This window comes from Callorhinus ursinus, unplaced genomic scaffold (genome assembly GCF_003265705.2).
Source record: "Callorhinus ursinus isolate GAN/ISIS: 27379988/994484 unplaced genomic scaffold, GSC_fseal_2.0 scaffold13, whole genome shotgun sequence".
Classification (NCBI taxonomy): domain Eukaryota; kingdom Metazoa; phylum Chordata; class Mammalia; order Carnivora; family Otariidae; genus Callorhinus; species Callorhinus ursinus.
Genome location: NW_027397075.1, coordinates 46,720,767 through 46,745,780, shown reverse-complemented (window position 1 = coordinate 46,745,780; position 25,014 = coordinate 46,720,767). Strand labels below are relative to the sequence as shown.

Sequence of the window (25,014 nt, the reverse complement as noted above, 5' to 3'; positions counted from 1 at the left end):
TCAAATTTCTCAAAGCCGGTGTTAAAGAGAAAATCTTAAAATTAAAAGCAGGCAGACACAGATAGAAGAAGGACGATGAGAATGATGTCAGATTTCTTGTCAGAAACAATGCAAACAAGAAGACTGTTGATTAACACCTTTAACATATATATGTAGAGAAAAATTCTGTCAAGTGAATTCCGTACCCAGTGAAAATATATTTCAAAATGAAGGTAAAATAAAGAATTGTTCACTGTAGGGTCCCTGGCTGGCTGAGTCGTTAGAGCATGTGACCCTTGATCTTGGGGTTGTGAGTTCAAACCCCACATTGAGTATGGAGCCTAACCATACCCCCCCAAAAAAGAGGGTGCCTGGGGTGGCTCAGTCAGTTAAGCATCTTCCTTTGAGTCAGGTCACGATCCAGGGTCCTGGGATCCAGTCCCGCATTGGGCTCCCTGCTCAGTAGGGAGTCTGTTCTCCCTCTGAGTCTCCCCACCTTCGTGCTTTCTCTCAAATAAGTAAAACCTTAAAAAAAAAAAAAGAATTGTTAATGAGAGTGATGGATATGTTCATTATTTTGATTGTGGTGTCTTTTTTTTTTTTTAAGTGGGTCTAGATAAATATCAATTTCATCTTTTCAAAGAACCAACTTTTGATTTCATTTGTATTCTCTTTTTTAGTTTTCTGTTTAATTGGTTTCTGCTTCTTCCTTTGCATTCTTTGTGTAGTTTGCTCTTCATTGCTAGATTTGTTTCATCTTAAGGGGTGGAAGCTTAGGTTATTGATTTGAGATCTTTTCAACATAGGTCTTTAAAGCTATAAAGTCCTTCTAAGTGCTGATTTTGCTATATATCAGAAATTTTAATTATGTTGTTGACATTTTCACTCAGCTTGAAATTCTCCTTTTATTTCTGTCTGTTTTTGCTTCATCTGTTTTAGGACTCTTATTAGATGCATGTTTATAACATTTATATCTTTGATTAATTTAACTTTTAACATTATAAAGTGTCTGTTTTTGTCCCTAGTGACATTTGTTTTTCTTAAAATCTGTTTTGTTGGGTGTTAGTAAAGCTATTTACTTTCAGTATGTTTGTTTCTTTGAATCAAAGTGTGTTTCCTGTAGACAGGATACAGTTGGATCTTTTAAAAAAAAAATCTAGCCTTATAATCTCTGCCTTTTGATTGGCATGTTTAATCCATATACATTTAATGTTTTTTAAAGGTTTTATTTATTTATTTGGCAGAGGGATACAGAGAGAGAACAAGTAGGCAGAGAGGCAGGCAAAGGGAGAGGGAGAAGCAGGCTCCCTGCCGAGCAGGGAGCCCGATGTGATGCGGGGCTCAATCCCAGGACCCTGGGATTATGACCTGAGCTGAAGGCAGCTGCTTAACCGACTGAGCCACCCAGGCGCCCCTACATTTAACATTTTTAATAGTGTGGTTGGATTTATGCTTGCCATTTTGCTATTTTCTACATGTCTCCTTTTCGTTTTTTACTGCCTTCTTGTGGGGTAAGTACATTTTTTTTTTTTTTTGGTAGACTATGTCATTTTGAGTTTTTTATTTTCCATAGTGGTTTTTCTGAAGATTATAGCAATAAATACTTAAAATATTGTATTTAAGAGTAAAATTACCTGAATTCTAGTAATATATAGAAAACTTTACTTCAGTATAGCTCTCTTCCCTCTTACATCTTTTTGCTAGTATTGTCATACATGTTACATTTTTGTATAAGCTCTACACTGTAGTCTTATAATTATTGTTTAAATGGACTTATCCTTTAAATCAATTCAGAGAAGAAATGAGTTTATCTTTTGCTTCTTTTAAGATTTTCTGTTTTGACTTTTGATAGTTCGGCTATTATGTGTTTAGATGTGGATCTCTTTGAACTTATCCTTCTTGGTGTTGTATTCCTGGTATTTGATAATCTTCTTAGATATGTAGATCAATGTTCATCAATTTGGGAAGTTTTTTGTCTTTTTCTGCCCTTTTTTCCCCCTTTTCTATTTCATGAACTGCATTATGTAAATGTTGGTGTGCTTGATGCTATCAACAGATGGTCTTAGTCTGCCCCCCCCTTCCTTTTTTATTGTTTAATTTTATTCAGAGTGGATAATGTTTACTCATGTATCTTCAAATTTGCTGATTCTTTTTTTTCAGCTCAGTGTGCTGTTAATTTTTAATTCCAGAATTTGTTTGATTTTGTTAGTTTTTATGTTTTTAATGTTAAAAAATATTTGATGATTTATTGTCTTTCTTCCTTGATTCTAAATCATTCTGTCTCGACCGAGCCTAACTGACCTTTTGAAAATAGACTCTAATCATGTCACTTTCTTGCATTAAACTCATTACTTTGAGGATAAAATCCAAAGATATTATGGTCTATCAGGCTATGAGTGGTTTGGTTTCTGACTTTCTCTCCAGGCTCATATTGAACCAGTCCTATTCACTTATTCTTTTTTAGCCACAGTGGTCTTTTTTTTTTTACCTCTTGGAAGGCACCACGGCCCTTCCCATGGTTGAACTTTCACATAAGCTGGGGTCTATTTGAGTGCTTTAATGTGCTTTTTCAATTGATATTTTCTCCTAGTTCATCAGGTCTCAGTTTCAATGGTATTTCCTCAAGGGAACCTTTTTTCACCTCTGTTCACACCAGAATAGACTTACTGAACTTTGCTGTCATTGCACACTGTTTTGCTTCAAGTACTTATCATATTTACAATGAAATAATTATTTGTGCAGTTATTGAATGAATATCTCTTTACTTGTAATATCCTTGAAGGCAAGGTATTTTCTCATTCATTGTATTTTCTAGCACAGTGCCTATTACGTAGGAAATTCTCTATAAATATTTTGAATGAGAATGACTCTATAAATCCATATAAATAGGCACTTGACCGGGGAGAAGGAGAAGGCTTATAGGGAAAGCTTTTGCAGGAGGTGATAAATAAGTTGAATTCCAAAGTATGTGTAGTAAACAGCCAGGATGCATGAAAGTAGTGCTTGAAAATACCAAATAGATTTAAAATGTCTTCTGTCTAGGTATATCAGTACTCTGTACAGACATTAGTATATGTGTCCCAAAGGGTTGACAACGTGTTGAATTCAGCCGTTTGAAATGGCATCGTATTTTTAAAAAAGATTTTACTTATTTATTTATTTTAGAGAGAGGAAGCACGTGTGGGCGGGGAGGGGCAAAGGGAGAGGAAGAGGGAGAGAGAATCTGAAGCAGACTCTGACCCAACATGGGGCTCGATCTCATGACTGCAAGATCATGACCCGACCCATAACCAAGAGTCAGGTGCTCCACTGGCTGAGCCACCCAGGCACCCCGCATTAATTGTATTTATTATTACATTATTATATTTGTAGTAATCAGTCTAAGTAGTGGGACTCAGTGTTGAGACTTCTTGCTTATCTGACCCTGAGTTTGGTTTCTAGCTTTAATAAATAAGCTTCCATCCTATTCCCATACCTACTCTTAGTCATGTCTTTCCTATTCTAGCATCCTTAGAACAGGAACTCTGTTCTGTTTTGATCAGACCCAACCCCAAATTCTGCAAAATAAGCATTTGACCTAAAATTAAAGCTTGGCAGCTGGGAAACTGTTATTTGATTTGCTGTAACACTTTGCTCGTGGACAAGGTGGGGATAGACAGGCACTTTAAGCATATCACGGTAGCTAATATTCAAGGGAAGAACGGAATAGCTCAGTTTAGAAATATTTGTATTAAAATGAGGAGCTACATAAGTTTGGACCCAGCAGGGTTAATTCTACACTATTTCTAATAAATTTGGTTGTGAAAATAAACAGAAAACCTTGTTTCCTAAGAATTCTTTATTAGGATTTTTCTGTACTACAGGTAATCATCATAGATGTTTTAAAAATTGCCTTCTTTTTTTTTAGATTTTATTTTTTGAGAGAGAGAGCACAAGTGGGTAGGAGAGGGAGAAGCAGGCTCCCCACAGAGCAGGGAGCCTGATGCGGGACTCGATCCCAGGACCCTGGGATCATGACCTGAGCCGAAGGCAGACGCTCAATCGACTGAGCCACCCAGGCACCCCTAAAAATTGCCTTTTTTAAAAAGAGGAAGGATCTTACAAAAATATTAAAGGGTTGTGCTCCTTCCTTCTTTTTAGATTTTATTAGGTTTGGAGACCAGAAAACTTGGGCCTTCAGGAATGTCCATTTGAGGATGATTATTGGTATGCAATATTAGTAAGTGCATTAATAGTAATAGTAATAATAATGATGATGACCTTTTCTGTAGTTAGAACCAAAACATATGAATATGAAACCATATATTTTGAGCAGGATTTGTTTCTTCATCTGTTGGTCTCATGTCAAAGATACATGTGTCTGGTGGGTCTAGATGGAATAGATATTATACATTAAAAACCAGTAACGAGCCTTCTAAATTTATGATGTTCAGGAGGCTTGGTATCCTGCAGCTGATGGGCTTAAAGTGCTGTATTTCCCGTAGGTTTACAACTGCAGGAAGAAAGTCTGGGTGAATTGTTTTCTGTCAGATGTTTCTTGAATTGGTTGTTTTGGTGTCAACTTTTATGTTGAGAGTTTCATGTTTTAATGACAAAAATGTTTACTGGAAATTATAGCTTGGAAAAGAGAACCACATTCCTGCCTCTTCAAAAAAAAAAAAAAAAAGAAGAAGCTAGGTAAAACATTGATGTGTAGGGTAAAGTAGCTGTGGAGTTTTATATTCAGATTGTATGAACAGTAAACAGAGCATCTAAAATAACCACTTGCACATTGCAACAAACACATCATCATTTGCTTAAAAAAGAGTTATAATTACAGTTGACGAAGCATGGACACCATAAAAAATGCATTAGTTTGGCTTGACACATTAATTACCTGTTTTTGCAGATGTTTTTATGTATTGTTGTGTGAACAGTTTACAAAATAATTACAGGAAAGTCGTATGGAAAATAAACTAAGTGGGTGGTTTCTCGTCTAAATATTTTCATTCATGTGAATGTGTGAGGCACAGCTGCTCTGTTGCAAAAACAGAGAGAGAGATGAGGATTCTCGAAGGGTTTTTTACTAGATGGTCTCGGTCATCAGTATCCCCACATTTTTATATCTTTAACAACACAGTTTAAAAACATTAAAATGAGAGGGTTGATTTAATTCCTGTGATTACTGGAAAAAGCCTTAATTCTGCTCAGAAGAAATATGAGTATTTTCAAGTGAACCAAACCAAACTAAAAAACCCTGAATGGAAAACTACTGCTACTTCAATACTAGCAGGTATTAGGCACTTTGTGGAGTCAATCATTATTTCATAATTACTTGAGTTACATAGTTTTATATAACTTACAGCTTAAGTCAACCTTAATAATTAAACATTGAGTCTTATGTAAATTACACAGAAGTTGAGTTTATTCTTTTTTAGGAAGTATTGAAAACGTAAATCTGCTTTTTCTCATAAGCTTACTTTGTCGCCATTAGTGGTCTCAAAGTGTGTTTCATTTGAAAAATAACCAGATCATTGTACAGGCATATTGATTTTCCAAAATTGTAATTGTCAAACAATAAAAAGTTCATAGACTTCGTTCTGTTTAACACAGTGGTTTACAGTTAAGTAGAATATCTATGCTTGTGTTTCCCTCACTGATGCTGTCATGACAGTTTTTCATAAAACTAAATAAAAATGTAAATTGTCCTTTTAGTCCAACCATACCACTTATGTGCTGTGTTCCTGCATATTCCTTTCTTGTGATTTCACCTATACAGAAGATAAAGACAGTAATTATAGACATTTTCTGAAATGCATTTATTTTAACTACGTTCAAGAAAGGCGCTAAGTTACAGGAAGAGGTAATTGGGGCATCTCTAGGCATGAAGGTATTGTTATCAGACCATGTGGTGTTGGTGCAAAAATCATTCATTTGCTTTTCCATTCATTTATTAAACAAAAGTTTTTGGAGGGTCTTCTACATGTGAGGTTTCTGTGACAACACTGAAATGGCTGTAAACATTGAGATAACTGTGTCTGGAACATAATAGATGCTCGGTAACTGTTGGGCATCTTTCTTTCTGAAGGTGATAGGAGGAGCAGGAATATGTGGTTGCGGAGAACTTTTTCACCCTGGTGGCTTCCTTACTTCCTGGGGAGGATTTTCTTTGTTATCCTGATAGGGGCCTCACATGTGATATACTGTGGGTGTATTGCTTGACACATTCTTTTAATTGTTTGGAAATATTTATCTTCATGTTAAATAAATTTGGAGATGGAATGGAGTCTGTTCTAATTCTGGTTTAATTAGTCAGTTTAATTTTTTTAGGTGGGGATGCATTAAAGGAGTCTGTGAAACCTTCAGGATTCAGAAGCATTAACTGCTTATAGTCAGTAATTCTGTTGATCACTTGACATCATCTCAAAGGAAAATACGTGATCCATTATCACATATTTTCACAAAACAATTATTGGACTTTAGAGCCTTCCATGGATTTGCTACTTTTTTTTTTTTTTAAAGATTTTATTTATTTATTTGACAGAGAGAGACCCAGCAAGAGAGGGAACACAAGCAGGGGGAGTGGGAGAGGGAGAAGCAGGCTTCTCACAGAGCGAGGAGCCTGATGCAGGGCTTGATCCCAGGACCCTGGGATCATGACCTGAGCCAAAGGCAGACGCTTAACGACTGAGCTACCCAGGCGCCCCAGATTTGCTACTTCTTAAGCTGTCTCTTATAGCCAGTAAAAGAAAGGAGCAAAAGCCTTTGTGGGGTTTGGGGGACTTTTCATATTTACTAGTATAGCAGATAAAAAAATTCTTAATTTATGTGGAGTTTCTTTTCCATATTTTCCCTTATCTTATTTTTATTCCATCTCAGAAGGCAAAATTTTAACTCCTAGGTATTCCTTTTTCCTTTAATATATGTTTAGGTCCTTTTAAACTTTTTATCTTAATCTTTTAGAAGCCATTGATTACAGTATAAGGGATACTTAGGGGATTGATTATGTATCTATGTATGTATCTACCTATCTGGACAAGAGTTTAGTGTCACAAAGACACTGGCCAGGCAATGTTCCTATGAAAGGATTGAATAATTAATGTTTTGGGTACTCCCCTTTTTTGCAAAACAATTTTAAAATGGGTTAGGCAGGAAAAAAATGATTAAATCTAAGAGAAGCCTGTCTCTGTAGGCATTTAACACTCTGATTTAATGATGTGTTATGTGTTAGTTTTCATTCAGTATTAACTGATAGGAAAACTGCTAAACAGCACTGAAGGCAGTCATAATTGAGGCAATGCCTGGACATGAATATTATTATGACTTTTGCTTTTACTATTCTTTGGTGACTTTTTGAACTTCTTGGTTTTGAAAAGACATTAATATGGGTTTGGTTAAATGCAAATGGGATGCAGATTCCCTGACTGACTGGGTTTTGTTCCATGTGGAGAGGCTGACGGCCCCAGTTGTGGTAGACATGTAGAACCATAAATTACTGTTTTTCTCAAGGTTGCCTTTTGTTGTCAGAACACTTAGCATAAGTCAGAAATGGTAGGCTATACCTGAAAAGAACAAAAAACCCATTAACTATAATAAATCAATACTAAAAAAAAAAAGCAACTATAACCACCAAGGCCATCTCAAATAGGCATATTTTTTTACATTACTAAAGTTGTTAAAAAAAGCACCAATAAACAAAAACTCATTCCCTCAAACCCACATTGATTTGAATGTTCTTTCTAATGTGATAAATCTGAGTTAAAAACCTGGCATGTTTGACCAAGAATACAGTGGCAGAGGGGCTATTGGAGAGTGTTTGTTGGAGTAGAGAAATAGAGATAAGAACATAAGGTATGCCTAAGTAGAGTCTTACGTGGGGATTATTAAATTCTGTGCGAGTAGCAACAATTGGGTATATTCAAAATACTCTGAAAAATCCCTTAAAATTTTCCATAAAATACGTATTTTTCTTTTTTTTTTAAAGATTTTATTTATTTGAGAGAGAGAATGAGAAAGAGAGAGCACGAGAGGGGGGAGGGTCAGAGGGAGAAGATGCGGGACTCAATCCCGGGACTCCAGGATCATGACCTGAGCCGAAGGCAGTCGCTCAACCATCTGAGCCACCCAGGCGCCCTGTATTTACTTTCAAGTAGTCTAACATTGTTAATTTTTCCTTCAGCATTGCTTTTCTTTTGTTGAGCCAGTGATGAGGCATTTGCGATATTCTTTTTGGTGGCTAAGGGTAGAACAACAGAATTGGAAGAACTACTTTTTATTCTAGTTTCTGAAACTGATTTTCACTAGTTCTGTGAATAAAAATGCCTTTTGGTTTTTTTATGGGTGAATGAGAAAAGGCCTGTGTTTTCCAAAGAAATCCTTGGGTAACAAGGATGTTTTGAGAGACCACTTTTTCTTAGAAAGGCCCATTCTCTTTCACACAGTGTGAAATTTATACCCCTTTGTAGCTCTAATTTTCCTGTGTCCTTGTCTGTCATCTCAGTCTCTTTCTGTCTAATTGTACTCTGCTATCTTGTCTGATAGGCTCCCATCTCAACTCTTATGCTTATGCTTATTTTCTCTTCATCTTTGTTCCCATACTCACTCGTACTTATCCCATGCTTTGTATTTTTCTTGTTCTACTCAGTCACAGTAGCGCAATCCACTTCAAATTCAGTCATCTGAAGCATGGTATCGTAAGACCAGGTTTCAGTTTAGTCTCATATTAACTTTTCTAAGAAAGCCATTGCACATTCCTGAGCCTTAAGTTCCTTAGTTGAATAAGGAAGGTAATATATCTCTTACAAACAGGATTTAATATTATGAAGGAGTGCCAAGTGGTGATGGCTTTTTAAATAAATTAGAATTTCATGATTCCATTATCCATAGACTGTGCCTTATATAAAAGTTAGTAACTTAAGTCAGAGTTGGTGCTCAGAGACACACAGGATAGTCAGTGCAGTGTTTCTAAAAATTTCAGGGACAACTTTGGACTTTCTTATTTCTGTTCAGCTACACCCTATTCTTTCACAGATCATACTCTATAATCACCCTGTATCCATCCTGTCTCCTGATCAGAAATTGATAAAGTTGACACAATATACATAAGACATTTTTTCTGGTCCAGTGGAACTTTTTGACATAAAGGTTAGTAAATAATGAGAGTAAATTTTTTCTTTTGAATGCCAGAGTCTGGTGGAAATTCTTACTGTATCCAAATTATTAACAGCAATGTAGAGAAACTTAATGAAGGTACTGGTTTATCTTTAATGGAATGTAAAATATGTATCCATTTTTAAAAGCATTTATTGAGTGTCTACCTGGATATAATACTGAAGAAATAATGGCTACATGACCCAATATGGGATTAAAAGTTGAATTCCAGATAACCTAATTTTCCTTGAAAAATATTCATTATGGGCTGTGTGTGTGTCTTAACATGAAGATTAAGAAATTAAGGTTAGAGTTGGAAAATTTTTAATCAGTTGATATCTGTTTAAAGTCATATTTATCAATAATTTGATCAGTTAAAATTATTCTGGAAATCCATAGATTAATCTTTTCTTCCTAGTACTTCAAAAACCTCAGTAAGTGTCCAGCAGTAGAAATCTGCAAGAGATGATTTTCATCTTTGGCCACTACTATTGATCATTAGTGGTTGTGACCTACTTTTAAGGGGCTGGTAGGGAAGGAGTCATAGTATGTATATTTAAGGTTACTTTTAAAAAGCCTTCCAGTATTCCATCACTTCATTGTTGTTTCCATGGAAGCAGAACCACTGTCAGCAGCAGGAGTCCATTTCAACTGCTGGCTTCCGGTTCTTGTTTCTGTTACTATGGAGACTGCCTAGAAAGCAGCAGAGATACCCAAAGTTTAAAAAACAATGATTTGATTACAAACTGTGGTTTTAACTCTAGCTTGAATTAGGTGCTCCATAGTCCTGGCAGTTTTGAATTTCATATTATTTTGGGAGACAAATTAATTTTTTTGAATAAAGCAAATTTTGAAGTTGTGTTAAAGCTTGTAATCACACTGAATTAAAAAACTAAATTGCCATAGTTTCTGTTACAGTTTAGCTTATGCTGAATCAGAAATTTTAAGTGGGGGATTTAAATTAGGGCATGAAAGATAGAACCTGCAATGAGAAGTGCTCATGATAATGGAAGTAGCAGAGTCCATGAACAGTAAACTCAAAACTAAAGGAGGAGTAATGTGTAGAAATAATGAATGTTTCCTATTTATGTGGCACATTTTACTTTCACAACATGTTTCAATTACTTAGGTCACTTTCACAGATACATTGTATAAAAATAAAAGTTTAGAAACTCAGTGAATTTTAAGGACAGAGGCAGGAATCATATTGATATTTTAATTTTAATTGAAATTTGAGGAGTTGGAGAGTTAATAAATGTAGACTATTCCATGGTTAAGAAGTGATAGAGATTCTTGCCTGCAAGACTAGTTATATTTTTGAGTTACTCATAAAGGAGAGAAGAGATGGAATAGTAATGTAAGAACTGTGCAAGGAAGATTTTGTTTTGTTTTGTTTTGTTTTAGCAAAATTGCAATCCCAGTTTGCTTGCTGTTTTTCTTTGAGGGCTCTATTCAGTCTGGATTCTTCGGTTTGCATGTTTCGAGAAAATCCACATTTGAGCTACAGTAGGCAAAGAATGGCAGGAATGTAGCTTCCGCTGAAATCTGGGACCCCAGTCACACCAGGATTCCTTTTTTTGTCTCTCATAACTGCTTTTCTCTGTTAAAGTCCCTCTTTCTGGTTGGTTCTTTGGGCATTGGCAGAAACTAAGGCTGCTGGCAGTTCCCAGTCCTCTTATTTCCAGCGTCAATAGCAGAGAGGGACTGATTGGCCCAGTTTGTGTTGGGCCAATTCCTCCCTTTTCCAACTGTGGCCAAGAGGGTGGGGTTCTGTCATTGGTCCAGCTTGTGACAGAGGACTCACCCTTGACTGACTAGTAGGGGGCAGAGGGACAGAGATCTGAAACATGAGTGCAGTTTTCTTTCACTCCACCTTGTTAAGGGCTGGTAGTGGGAGGGAAGAGGTGGAGGGTTACAAAGGGGGGAAGTAAGGGCCATGACCCGGAAGAAATAGAAGATGCTATTCTAGGCAGAAATAACGTTTTTCTACTAGTAGTCTTTGGGGGGAAAATGCCTGCTTTACTATAATTCAGTTCAGTTCACTTCAGCAACACAGGAACGTTATTTTGTAGGATTTGGTTTAGAGAGAAGCCAAGATTGAAAACCTTTACAGTTTAGTGCTTCCTGTATACAGCCATCTTTGTTGTGGTGTCTTTTATGTATAGTCTCCTTTAATCTCTGCAGTCATTTGAAGTATATATTTAGAGAATGAGGAGGTGGGTCAGAGAATTGAGATGATTTATCATAGGTCACATGACTAGTGAGAGGCAGAGCCAGAATTTAGATAACCATGGTTTCCAGAATGTAATCAAGGGCACTTTCCACTGTATGATACTTGCTTTTTGGTTAACTTCATTCAGAAAATGCAGGAAAGTACTGTGTATGAAGTGCTTTGATAAAAATGAGTCGTGAATGTATAGAATATTATTTATGAAAGGAGCCTTAGAGATCATATAGTACAGTGGTTTTCAAACTTTCAGTCATGGAATCCTTTCTTCAAACGAAATGTTGTATCACAGTCAGGTATATAAAATGGATAAAAGCTTAGGATCATTCCAGTCTAGAGAGGAGAGAGCCCAGTACTTGCTTAATGGGCTAGACCACCTCTTTTTCGAGGTCTTGAGTTCTTTGGATACCCTTTGTTTAGAGAAACAGAACCAGCCAGGGTCAATGACTTGTCCATTTTCCTATAATTATATATTACAGGGGTTTCAATTACATTTTTTTCCTCTTTTTTAAGTTCTTATTTTAATTCCAGTTGGTTAACATACATTTCAGTTACATTCTTATTTTCAGTTGTAAGGTGGATGACAATTTGTTGTTAATGAAAAAACCATGAAGCTTACAAAAATCAGAGTGACTTCAGAGTTACCCTAAGTAATTTTATTCTCCAGTTTGTTGGTACTTTTAGAGCATATCAAATCCATGTCATGGCTCTTACTACACATCTACTGCATTTAGTCCCAATTTGTTGAATTGGAATTGTATACTCCCTGGACTAGGCTAGTTTTCTGTTTGCAGAGCTTTTTTATACTACATTTCTTTTATATCAATATCTCCTATAAAAGATATCAAGTTCTCTCTATATATTTAAATAGGAAAATTTCCGAATTTGGATAAATCAAATTTATGGTGGTAATATTTACACCTTGCTAATACTAATAACTTTGATGTCTGTTCCAGTTTTGAATCTCTCTTCTTTTTAGTTAGAAATGTGAACAAGTGATGAACTGGGTAAAAAAAAATCCTCAGATTGGATAAAAGAAAATTTATTTATTTTTCACATGTCCTGGCTTTGTTTTCTCCTTTTAGGAGAGTCAAGCCCGACCCGTCGAGAAGCTGTGAAGAGAAGAACAGCAGAGTATCTCATGCGAGCAGAGAGTCTTTCTAGCCTTTATGGAAAACCTCAACTTGAGGATGTATCTCAGGTGTGTCTTACATTTCATTTTGTATTTTCTTTAGCCATTTTTGCTGTGTTGTCTGTCGGCTTTATTTATAATTAGAATGTTTGAGAATATTGGTCTTTGGAATTTTATCAGTAATTTTATAACAAGTTATTGGTGGGAAGAGCATTAAAGCACGCCACCAAATGTGGCAGAAAACGGGACTTGCTTTCTCCTCTTTCTCAGCCCTTTGTCCCTTACTGTACCCTTAAAACTTCATGTGTTAAAATGATGGTAATTTGTGCTGAATTTTATTTGAAAAATTTTTAAGGTTAATTAATGGTTTTTGTACAATTCCTGTACAGTTTTATTGATTCATGCTAAAACTACTTAAGCATAAGTCCTACAGCTGCTATAGATCACCTGGAATTATAAAGGCATAATTCTAACAGGGTTATTTAGGTCATTTAGGTTAGGGCTGTCTTTACTTAGTCTGGTCTAGAAAGCAGGTGAATGCTTAAAACATTGGAAACATTATTATTTATTTATTATTTTAATGTCATATCTATCTGGATTTGGCACATATCAAGAAGTAACTTTTCTGGGGGCGCCTGAGTGGCTCAGTTGTTAAGCGTCTGCCTTCAGCTCGGGTCATGATCCCAGGGTCTTGGGATTGAGCCCCATATCGGGCTTCTTGCTCAGCAGGAAGCGTGCTTCTCCCTCTATCACTCCCCCTGCTTATGTTCCCTCTCTCGCTGTCTCTCTCTCTGTCAAATAAATAAATAAAATCTAAAAAAAAAAAAAAGTTTCTTCTTTATATAAACTAAGTTTTTTCTGATATAATTTAAGAATTATATCTTCTAGAGACGGGAGAAAGTGCTTATTTTCTTAATTGATCTAAGATTCAGGTGAGCTTGTTCGTATCCCAGCTGTGTCATTTGAAGCCATGGAAGACTGGACAATCTTAGCTTCAGTTTCTACATCTGAATAATGATAATATTAATTCCTTTCTGGGTTATTGTTAAGGATTAAATGAGTTTAAAAAAACCACTCATATATATACATATGAGTGTGTGTGTGTATATATATGTGTGTGCACGTGTGCACTCACACACCCACACAAATACTGCAAATCAAGTGCCTACCTCATAAAAAGACCAGCCTATAGGCTAAGCTTATAAGAGTAGCTTAATAAGTTTTAGCCCTATTTTTCATCTCCCTACACATATTGCTTTGTATAATTTTTTCCATATTTTTTTAATGCTAATATACTTTTTGACAACTATAACATGTCTCAGTTTTCTAGTTTTAAAAATAGCTCAATACTTAATCTTGTTTCATTGGACCATTAGACTTTTTGTTGCCGATTTTCTGAGTCTTTTAAAATATGCAATTATCAAACAGATACTTATTAGTGAGAATTTTCAGTGTTAAGTGTTTGACCGTTCCTTTTTTTTGTTTTAGAGAGAGCAAGAATGCGTGTGTGGTGGGGGGGAGAGGCAGAGGGAAAGAGAGAGAATCTTAAGCAGGCTCCACGCCCAGTGCGGAGCCCAATGTGGGGCTTCATTTCATGACCCTGAGATCATGACCTGAGCTGCAATCAAGAGTCGGGCACTTAACCGACTGAGCCATCCAGGTGCCCCTGACCATTACTTTTAGAATAAAAAAATTATATTCCTATTTGGAAGTAATATACTTTTGTTACTTGTTCTTATATAATGAATATGATTTAAATAAGTATCTGCTGTTTCATTTTCAGATTATTATTCTGTGTTCTATTTGCTAATCTTTTCCTATTTTCTATCATTGTTGGTTTGATTGTATTATTAAGTTTATTTTTAAACTCCTTACTATTTTATCCTTTTTAAATGGAATATTTATCTAAAGATTACTTTGAACTCAAGTCTTATTTTCTGTGGGGTTGACAGCCTTCCCTGTGTCCAATCCTGATGTGTACTTCCTCAATTCCATTTTGGGGGACAATTATAAAAGTATTAAATAGGATGGGCCTCTATGAACTTACTTATTTTACTAATTCATCTTGTATGTAAATATTCTAACAGTTTTAGAAAATTACTAGTATTTTATTCTTTCCATTAATGTTAACTTTGAATGTTCTACCTATTCTTACTCCTCAAACTCCCGACTTACGCAGCCCCGTTATAGTTTCCCATAATCACTTCTGTGAACAATAGTTTATTAAGCAAATAAATATATAAAGCCTGCTGTATAGCTTTTGACTTGGAGAAGGGAACCATAAAATATATCAGTCAGAAATTCCCTTCGAGCACAACTTCTAATGAAAATTAAACAAAGGAGATCTAATACAGGAGAACTGGTTGTATTAGATTATATATTAATTCACTAAGCATTGGTTAAGACGCTCTATGAATATATTATCAAACTAGATATACTTTGGAGTTATACAAAAGATAATGACACAGTCTCTGCTTTTGCAAACCCTATATAGTGTAATTGAAGCCCAAAATATGCATCTCATTGAAGAAATGAAAGAATGGTCAGAGTCATGTAGAATAGTGGGAACTTGTATCAAAAAAGGGTAAAAAAAACTACCTAGTGAATCAGATTTGATGTGCTAGGATTTTTTTCAACTCTTAGGCAAGGAAGCTAGAGGACAGTTTTTCTTGCTAGAACAAGATGTTTCTCTTTGGTTAGTATTTGCTTTTTATTTCACTAATGTATTTTATGCTGTTGAACCTGGCCCTTAGGTCAGAGGCATGCTTATTTTCTTATCTATTATTTAACTTAAATGACTTCTTGAGGTTCATGATGAGCTTGGTGAATTCACTGTTTCCTTCTTTAGCCCTCTTTGGGCCTCAGTTTCAACCAACACAATGAGAGGATTGGTATAAATGATTTCTAAGGCCCTTTTAGCTCTTAAATTCTGTGCAAAGCAGATATTATTTCTCTCTAGAATCCATGTGCAAGTATTTCTTTCTAGACTGGTTGATTAGGAAAATAAAGGAATACCTTCTGGTTTCAAAATTTTGTGTTGATTGTTGTTTTCCCCATTGGTGCAGTCCAGGTCATGACTCGTTCCACCCGAGTTTTCTGTGATGATTTAAGCTTTTGCTTTATTGAATTTATTTATGAGACTCTTCTGTGGTAAATATAAAAGTTCTGAACTTCCCAGTCATTGATGGTAATATCCTTTTTAAAAAAGGACAGAAAGGAGCAAAAGCACTCTTTGTTTTCTTCATTACTTCAATTTTAATAGGCTCTAAGAAAAGGGGCAGTTTTCAGAAAAAAAGGAAGTGAACTTTGAAGTAAAGGTGAAGTCTTAACTGATGGAGATAGAGTTCTTTTTCTCTTCCTTTTTTTTTTTTTAATTGGAGATGACTTTGAATGATTTAAGAATTAATATTAAAAGAGGATTTTCCTGGAAAAGACTTGGAGTAGCTTTTTTGCTCTTTTTGGCTCTAGGAATTTTAAACCAAGATCATTGAAATTTAGAAAAAGACAATAAATGGTCTATATTTAGGACATAAAAGATTGTGTAGTTTCTAAAGTGTGAATACATTTTTTGTCATGCAGTTAAACAAGGTGTGAATGAAAATTAATGTGTAGAATGCATGCCTTTCCTGAATATTTATAGATTTTGGGTATAATTGCTATAATATTGAAAATATTTTTCTGTTGTGCATTTTGTTGACTTGTATTATTGATATTTCTCAATTTTCCTTTAGAAAATATTTTTAAAATTTATTTTATTTTTTTAAGATTTTATTTATTTATTTGAGAGAGAGAGAGAGAGAGCACGAGAATGGGGAGGGTCAGAGGAAGAAGCAAACTCCCTGCTGAGCAGGGAGCCTGATGTGGGACTCGATCCCGGGACCCTGGGATCATGACCCAAGCTGAAGGCAGTCGCTTAACCAACTGAGCCACCCAGGCGCACTAGGAAATATTTTAAAATGAGTATTGTGTCACCCTTAGTGAGAAATGGCCCAAGCAGCAATGCAGTCAGTGGCAGTCTATCTCAGTAATATGACATCCTTGAAATGTGATCTAAGAGAGGCTTAGGAAACCAGGTTGGAGGGTTAATAAGGTGCCAGTTAAAGTCTTGGCAAAGCCAAAAATTTACAGATGAAGCCAAATTCGGAAACTAAAGTATAGTTAACCGTCAGGTTTCAGAGTGTGGGTTCTTGATATGTTTTTTCGTGCTTTCCTTTTACCCTTATCTCCCCACCATCCCCCCAAACTTACTCTTAGGTTACGGATAGCTAACCCTATTCCAGATGTGCTTGGTGGACCAGCAGCATCAGCATCACCGTTAGTTTGTTGGAAATGCAGAATCTTAGCCTCTCTCAGACTGACCAAATCAGAATCTCCGTTTTAACAAGGTCCTCTGATAATGTGCAAACACGTTAAAGTTTGACAAGTACCGCACTCACAGATTGGTAAGAATGGAGGTAGATCTCAGTGAGAACAGGGATTATTATCAAGTGAAGAAGACTATGGGCAGGATAAACAGCAACTTTAAAGAAATCAACAAAAACAAAGGTAAGCGTCACTCAGCCATTTAGAGAATGTAGAACAGAAATAGTAAACAGATTTTATTGGTGTGTTTAATCCTCTGGTAATGACTGCCAAGAACACTGTATTATGAGAAAGAGTGTGAGATTAACAGAGATACCTGCCAAGGGCTTGAGCAGTGGAGTGATATATATTTGCCATTTTTGGTTTTGAAGATTATTGGATCATTATACATTCTTATAAGACCCATCATGTATTTCCCCCCCCCCCACCTCCTCCTGTGTTTTATTTTGGTATAGATGAATACAACTGTTCTTGCTTCTCTAGGCATCTTCTGTTACAGTAGTTAATATATATAGGTGAAAATTTTACTTTTTTCATTAAGGAAATCAGCTATGTTTCCTAGAAATACACTGTATTCCACCCCCTCCATTCCCTTAGCATTGGCTGGATTTTCCCCAAACAGTGTTATATTATTTTGTAAGTAAGATTTAATCCCCTCTTATCTGTTATCTGGTTTTGTCATCTTAGATTGCTTAACCTTACCGCTTCTCAGTTTTCTCATCTGAAAAAAAAAAAAAAAAGAGAGAATGTTGGACTTGATCTCTATCTCTTTCTGTTCTTAGAATTCTGTGGATTTATGTTTCCTTTTGCCATCGGAAAAAAGGAATAGATCTATAGGGATTCTACCCAATTTAAACGCTGCGTATAAGGAATACAGGATTTTTTATTGATGATTTTATTTCATGATCTTTCTTTGTTCATTTCTCTGATCTTAAACTTTTATAGATGGTTAAAGTGGAAAGAGAACTTTAATGATCACTTTGCCTTTGGTCTTTCCCTATTAGAATTTCACCATTCCCATCTTTGCAGAAGTAACCTTACTAAATCACTGTTTTCTTTGGGTTGTTTGTCATACAAAAACTTGTTTTCTAAACTCTGGAGAATATGGTCCAGACCTGGCATTCAAGGCCTGTGAAAACTGACTGATCCTAAGTGCATAATATTATTTTCCTTTGTTCTACAATGTGAACATTTTTTCCCCACCAGACCAGTTTCCTTCCAATCCTATATATCCTTTTCCTAACCTAATTTCAACATAGCATTTAAAATCCTCTTTAGTTCCACTTGTTTCTGAGGCTACAGTTTATCATATACGAACCAGTGACTTATCTCTATTGTCTTGTATTTTTAAAAACTGTTTTGTTGTTATTTAACTTTTCATGTTTTTGGCTTATCTCCTCAAATAAATTATAAACTTCTTGAAGCTAGGGGATCGTGCCTTTTGATGGTTTCTGTTCTTTTCAGTTATAATGCACATAGTGGGCACGCAATCGTTATTCACTGAAAGGTGCAGGAGCGATTTTACGGTTTGCTATCTTTGTTGTTGAGATTGCTACAGTGAACCAAAACCCTGCTTTGGAAACTGAAAGATCCAATAACATCAGTGAGTAAGAAGGTATAAGGTAGAAATGGGAGATAGGGGGCACCTGGGTGGCTCAGTCAGTTAAGCATCCAACTTTTGATCTCAGCTCTGGTCTTGATCCCAGGGTCGTGAATTCAAGCCCTGCATTAGGCTCCACGCCAGGTGGCTCAGTCAGTTAAGTGTCCAACTCTTGATTGATCTCAGCTCAGGTCATGATTTCAGGGTCATGGGTTCAAGCCCTGCGTTGGACTCCGTGCTGGGTTGGGGCCTACTTAAAAAAATTTAAATAAATAAATAAATGAATGAATGAATGAATGAATAAATAAATAGGAGATAGGGAAGTTAGACTCATTTGGCCATATTTTTAAAGATAAATGTAATGGATAAATTATTCTAGAGCAATAATTCAATTCAAAACTGTACAGCTATAATGAAACTTTGTAACAAATGGAAAACTGAGCCAACCATGAATCACAGCCTTATATTTACCCCAGATGGCTCAAGAGTAACTTAGAGGGGGAGTACTAAAAAACAATGTAATAATCGATAAACTTGTTTATTTAGGTACTCTTTTCCCCTATAACTTTACCAAAAATCACAATCAGCTCTTACTCTTCCTTGATAATAGAATAGGGGAAGATGAATTTTTAATGATCAGAATGTGTTGTGGAGTAGAATGACTGCAAACAATACAGGAAGAAGTTGGGGCACACCGAAGTTAGTCCTTGCTTGCTAAACCTAAAAACAAACAGAAATTTGAAAGCAATTAGAATTGTTGCTGTTAGAAAATTTCACAAATGGTAGATTTCCCAGCTGTAAATGACACCTGATTTATGGATGTTACTTCTTTCTCTTGCTTCCCTCCTCTCTTCCTCCTTCCTCTCTTTTCTTTTCTCCTTCCAACTGATGTGCTAGGAGCCGTGTGAAGATGACTAAGGTGTATTTCCTGTTCTCAGGGAGCTCCGTGTCTAGTGATACTGGCCTGCACAAGGACTTGAAGTATCAAAAGTGGTATCTCAGTAACTGTTAATCATGACATTTCATTAACCAGGATATTTATCTTCCATTCAGGGGGAGAACAGTGTTTCCTGTATATTCTGATAGACTTCTGACAACAAACAAGTCTGCTTTGAGGCTACATTAAAGGCTTTGTGTCTCCTGTCATCCTTTGCAGCATTACCATTTTACTATACAGATTAATATAACATTGCCTTCTGGTTGTAAATGCCAAATGGAGATGTCTTTGGAGTTTATTTCGACTAAAGTCATACTTTACTGATAGGGAAAAACTAAGACCAAGGGCTGGGGAGTTAGGATTATTCTTTTATTGTGTCTGGTCCTGAAATATCCTTTCCTGTTTTCATTGATCTTTTTTGTAGCCAACAGACCTAGTTTTTCCACATAACGCATGTTCAAATATTAAAAAAAAAATTGTTTTCTCCTGTAAATCATCTCTTTTCTAGGCTTAAACAACCTTGGTTGTTAACAATTATTGGTTATATGATGGAGTTTCTTAATTTCTCACCGTTATTGACAGTTCTTCTGGTTAACCTTGGATCTGCTAGTCCTCTTAAAATACGTAGTATATATTTATAAAGTAACATTAAAGGACTATAGTTTCACGATGAGAGAGAATGACTTGTGTTGCCGCTTTCCCCAAGTTTATCAATTATTACATTGTTTTTTAGTACTCCCCCTCTAAGTTACTCTTGAGCCATCTGGGGTAAATATAAGGCTGTGATTCATGGTTGGCTCAGTTTTCCATTTGTTACAAAGTTTCATTATAGCTGTACAGTTTTGAATTGAATTATTGCTCTAGAAATTATACCAGCTCATTATTTTTTCTTTTTAAAATTTTGTTTTCAATGTTATCATGATTTATTTACTTGAAACTTTTTTCTTGCTTTTTCTTTTTGATTTTCTTTCTTTTTGATTTGATTTTTTTTTATTTTACATTACAGACAAACAGAAACTTCCTCCTTTCATCTTTCCATTCTCTGATTTATGATAAATTTAGTTTCCTTTGGCCTGGCATTTGCTTCAGCAGGCAGTCTTCCTTCAAGTACCTCCCTGATTGATGTATAATCTTTGATATCTTCCATTAGCCTCCAGGATCACTAAGTTCAAGGCCCCCTTGGAACCTAAGGAGCCCTGCCGAGGAGCTGAAGGCCTTCAGAGTCCTTGGGGTGATTGACAAGGTAATTCTTCAGTGTCTCTTCAAGAGTTCAGTCATAAATCGACTGCATGCTGACATTATGTCTTTGAAGCTCTGGATCTTAAGGATATGAAACAAAAGGAGAAAATGACTCAAATGCATCTGCACTTTAAAATAACAAAAGCAGAAGAGAAAAAGCTTTTATCTAAGCAATTCATGTAAGGTCATGCAAAATATATTTGAGCTAAAGGAGAAGATGCATATTTGTTGGCATTCAAGTTGAGTAAGGGTTTGGTTTTATAAACCTGTTAGAGCAGGGTAAAGATACACTTTTTGTTAGTTACAAAGACTTGTTAGTAATTTTCAACATTAACTGGTATAGTCAATCTAATGATCAAACAGAAAAATGGCACTCTTCTAAGAACTGCCATTTACTGAGTACCTACTATGTGTCAGGCCGTCTATTAGGCATATCATATAAAACAACTTGCTTAGTCCTTCCCACAACCCTGCTTTCCCCATCATGGTAGGAAAGTGATAGTTAGAACAGGGTAAGTAACTTGCCCAGAAGTTACATTGCTAGTTTAGGGTAGTACTGGAATTCAAACCTAGATCTTTGTGAATCCAAAAGCATTTTTTTTCCTAGCACATCACCCCCCACCCCCCCACCTTTATACACACACACTTTTGTAACTGGAATAAAAAATAAAGAGATAACAGAGATACCTGCTTTTGAGTTTCCCCAAATTTGGTGACATCTCAGGTACACTAAAAATTCACAGTACTGGCTGAGAGCTTACAAGTGTAATTTAAAAACCATATACAGTAAACCATGTTTTAAATGTATTTATCAACCACCACCTTACCTTTTTCAGAGTAAAAGAAAATGCTTTATTTAATATTAAGGTATAAATTTAGGTGGTCTTTTTATATTAACCACCTTTTATGAAGCACCTTAGTGTTCGTTTGTAACTTACTGTTCATTGAGTACTTCTTAGGTTCTAAAATATGCATGTGATTTGTTGCTAAAACTAAACAATAAACAGTATATTTCAGGCAAGTTAGACAGGAACTAATGGTTTGCGGTATTCCGAAGGGAATGTTAGGTTGGATATTACATGAAGCTCTCAGTGTCTTACTGAATTTTATAAGTATCATTTTTCTCAAATTCATATAACTGAATTTTGACTTAAAGAATTCTAAGCAGTAGTACTTTTCAGCCTGAAACATTTCTTTAACCATGTTTTTCCTAGCTTTTCCAGTTTGGAGAACATTCTGTTTGAGAGTACAGGGAAGCAAAATAGGAACTGAATAGTTCCTGGGTTCTTGGATTTCTGTACAAGCAAATACACTTTTTTGATGTACAGTGTCTGTTCCCTCTCTTTGATGTATTTATTTTGATAAAGTATGACTTTTCATTGATATGCTCTAATCATGAGTTAAGTCACCTTGAAGTCCTGGTAATATCTATGAGTCTCACAGGTTTATCCAAACAAGCACTTTCAGCAGTGGAGGAATTCTTAAATTCTGTGTTGAGGCACAATTTGCCACTGTCTTTATTCTGTTAACCTGGGAAGTATGTTGAGAAGGTGTTGAGAAGGTGACATTTAACTTTCTAAGTAGAGATAAGGAAATATGTATTTGGGAATTAATAAGCTTTGCAAATAATCTTTTAAAATTTACAACAGAGTCACTCTTTGTAAAAAAAATTACTAGATTTTTAAAAATTTGACTTATTTTAAGATAAATTCTTTTCCATTTGGGTTTTAGAAACTGGAAGTTTGGAAGAACAGTGTTGAATACATTGAAATGGCTAGCAGATACACAGGATATATTAATCTAAGCCTGTACAGACCATAGTTTCTCTGATTTTGTTTCATTGCAGTATTTGTTCTTTATGAATTATTTTGAATGTTATTGTCTATAAACTTAGGAAAATAAATGTCCCTAGGAATAGGATTTTACAGACTTTTAAATAGAAAGTAAATCAAATCTGTTCATCAATATCTAGACTGTAAGCTCCATGAGAACAAGATCTTGTCTTTCTTTTTCTCTGTATTCTCAGTGCCTAGAATCATGCTTGACACATAATGGGTGCTTGATAAATATTTGTTGAAGGAATAAATTGGAAACTTGAATAATTTTAAGTATATCATATATAGAGTGACACCTACTGGTATAATGTGAGACTGCTCCCTAGTACCATTGCTCAAGACACCTAGAGAAATAATTCCATTGCTGTATCTTGGTCTAGTATTCAAAGGGAAATAAATGACTTTTTCTTCTTCAACTGGGATAACAAAATCCTTCATTAACATATATATGCAACAAGGAATTTAAGCATTAGGGCTCTTGGAATATAAATAAGCTGGTGTACATTTAGAAGCAAGAATGATAAGGCTAGTGAGGGGGTCCTCAAAATCATATACAAAGAATAGCTGAAAAAATGAAGTATGGTTTACCTGATAAAAACATGTGTGTACTTCATATTTTTGAGGGCTACCCAGGATAACGTGATTACATAATGTTTTGTGCAAATCTTGAGGATGAAAGAGGATATTATGCCCACATCAAGAGGTGCAAACTGTGATCACCTTAGGCAAACCAGGATGTATGGCTTTCCTGGAAAAAAGGTAGTGAAGGATAAGATTTGTTTGTTACTATCCCCAAAGGATACAACCAGAACTAAATGAGTACAAGTTTTCAAGTTTAGCTAATGTTTAAAGAATTAGGATTGACCAAAGGCAGACTGGATTCCATCATACTTACTTGTTTTTTGTCATTAGAGATATTGAAGGCTGAAGGGTCATTGGTGGGGTTGTTGTAGAAAGAATTCAAGCACTGGATGGACTTTTACATTAGGTAACTTCTAAAGATTTCTGTTAGCCCTCACATTCACTTACACATGGTCTTCATGTAGTAATAGCAAGGAAAAGTAGAAATTAGTAAAAAACCAATACTTTGATGAGAAGGATGGATTGCTATTGTTTCCATGTAAGTTTGTGCATGTGTGCATGAGGTATGTATAATTAGGGTGTGTATATGATTTCGTGTATAAGGACTGTTTATATATAGGTAATTTGCAGTTGAGTTAGAAGTCTGGATTGGTCATTTGACTGGTAGTAGAATGCCCAAATGCAGGGAGAGTTTCTGAGAAAGTTCAATATTGTATAACTTACCTACAGAAAGAATAAAGATGTCTATAATCTAGTAAATAGTTATGTACTAATGGCAGTTTCCTGGTCTTGTTATTGTGCTATAGCTATATAAGATATCACCATTGGGAGAAGCCGGGTGAAGGGTACATGGGACTCTACTGTTTTTGCAACTTCCTGTGCATTTAAAAAAGAGTTTAAAAAAAAAAAAGGCTTGGAAGACACTGACTTGAACAGTAGAGTAATAATACCAAGATACGTTCCCTTCATGTCCAGTTAACTCTTCTGGGTTGTATGCAGCCAGAGTCCTCGTGCATGTGGGTGTGTGTCTAGTGTTTGCAGGGTCAATCAGTTAAGACAGCTGGATTGCTCAAATTCATTCTCACTCCTTAACAAACAACTTCAGTAGGATGCTTGATAAATCATTGTTATAAGAGATGCCACATACTTTGTAAAACTAATCACTATTAAATCAAACGCCTTGGTATTTTATAATCAAGATATCTTTTCAACTTTATCTCAAGCTTGGCAGGCAGAATTCTTAGTTTGACTTGCCATTGAAAAAAAATATAATTTTAGCTAAAATATTTTTTGAGAAAATTTATGTAGATTGTTCAGATTGAGTAGATGTTGAGAGAACCTTAAAAAATAAGTATGGGGTGCTTGGGTGGCTCAGTCGGTTAGGCTTTCGACTCAGTTTCAGCTCACATCATGATCGAGCCCCACATTAGGCTCTGCCGGGCATGGAGCCTGCTTGGGATTCTCTCTCTTCCTCACTCTCTGCCCTGCCTGTCCCCCACTCACATACTCTCTCTCTCTCTCAAAAAAAAGTACAAAGTAAGTACTTACTTTTTAAGTTTCCTAAATAATATTTTCTATGATGATAAATAGATAAAGTGTCCTTATTGGGAACACAGAAGCATCAATACTTGGTATTTGCTCATTAAGAGAACATTGGGTTGAACTGGATTAAGAGGAATTTGACCTTTATTAAACAGTGTGGCAAAAATATTACTTAAATGATATCAAATTACAAGTGTTGCACTTTTGCTTGTAGAAAGATGGAATTGCTTATAGAAAGAGATCCTTTTCCATATTTTTTTCTGCTAAGTATAACTAAAACTCTGGATGTTATACAGAAAACAAACAATAGGAAGACTGGAAACTAGAGAGTAGAAGGAAGACTGGCTAATGACATTGGGACCCAATGACTGTGTAGTGGTAAATTCCCTGTACTTTCTTTTCCTCACAGACTGGATGTTGGAGAAATGAGCAACTCAGCAAAGCTAACAG

At 35.6% G+C, this 25,014-nt stretch overlaps 1 protein-coding gene across 10 annotated transcripts in view; it reads left to right on the top strand.

Moving 5' to 3' along the window:
* Positions 1 to 25,014, top strand: part of RPS6KC1 (ribosomal protein S6 kinase C1) — a 178,310-nt gene that overhangs the window by 76,711 nt on the left and 76,585 nt on the right. For 8 of the 10 annotated variants that reach the window (XR_003209527.2, XM_025877632.2, XM_073900191.1 and 5 more), the window contains 2 exons: positions 12,421 to 12,536; positions 20,517 to 20,609. Coding sequence is in view for 9 of the 10 variants with exons in the window: in XM_025877632.2 (XP_025733417.1) it covers positions 12,421 to 12,536; positions 20,517 to 20,609 (209 nt within the window). In the remaining variant the exon portion in view is untranslated. The remainder of the gene's footprint in view (positions 1 to 12,420; positions 12,537 to 20,516; positions 20,610 to 25,014) is intronic. The other 2 variants (XM_073900192.1, XM_073900194.1) reach the window with 1 other exon arrangement.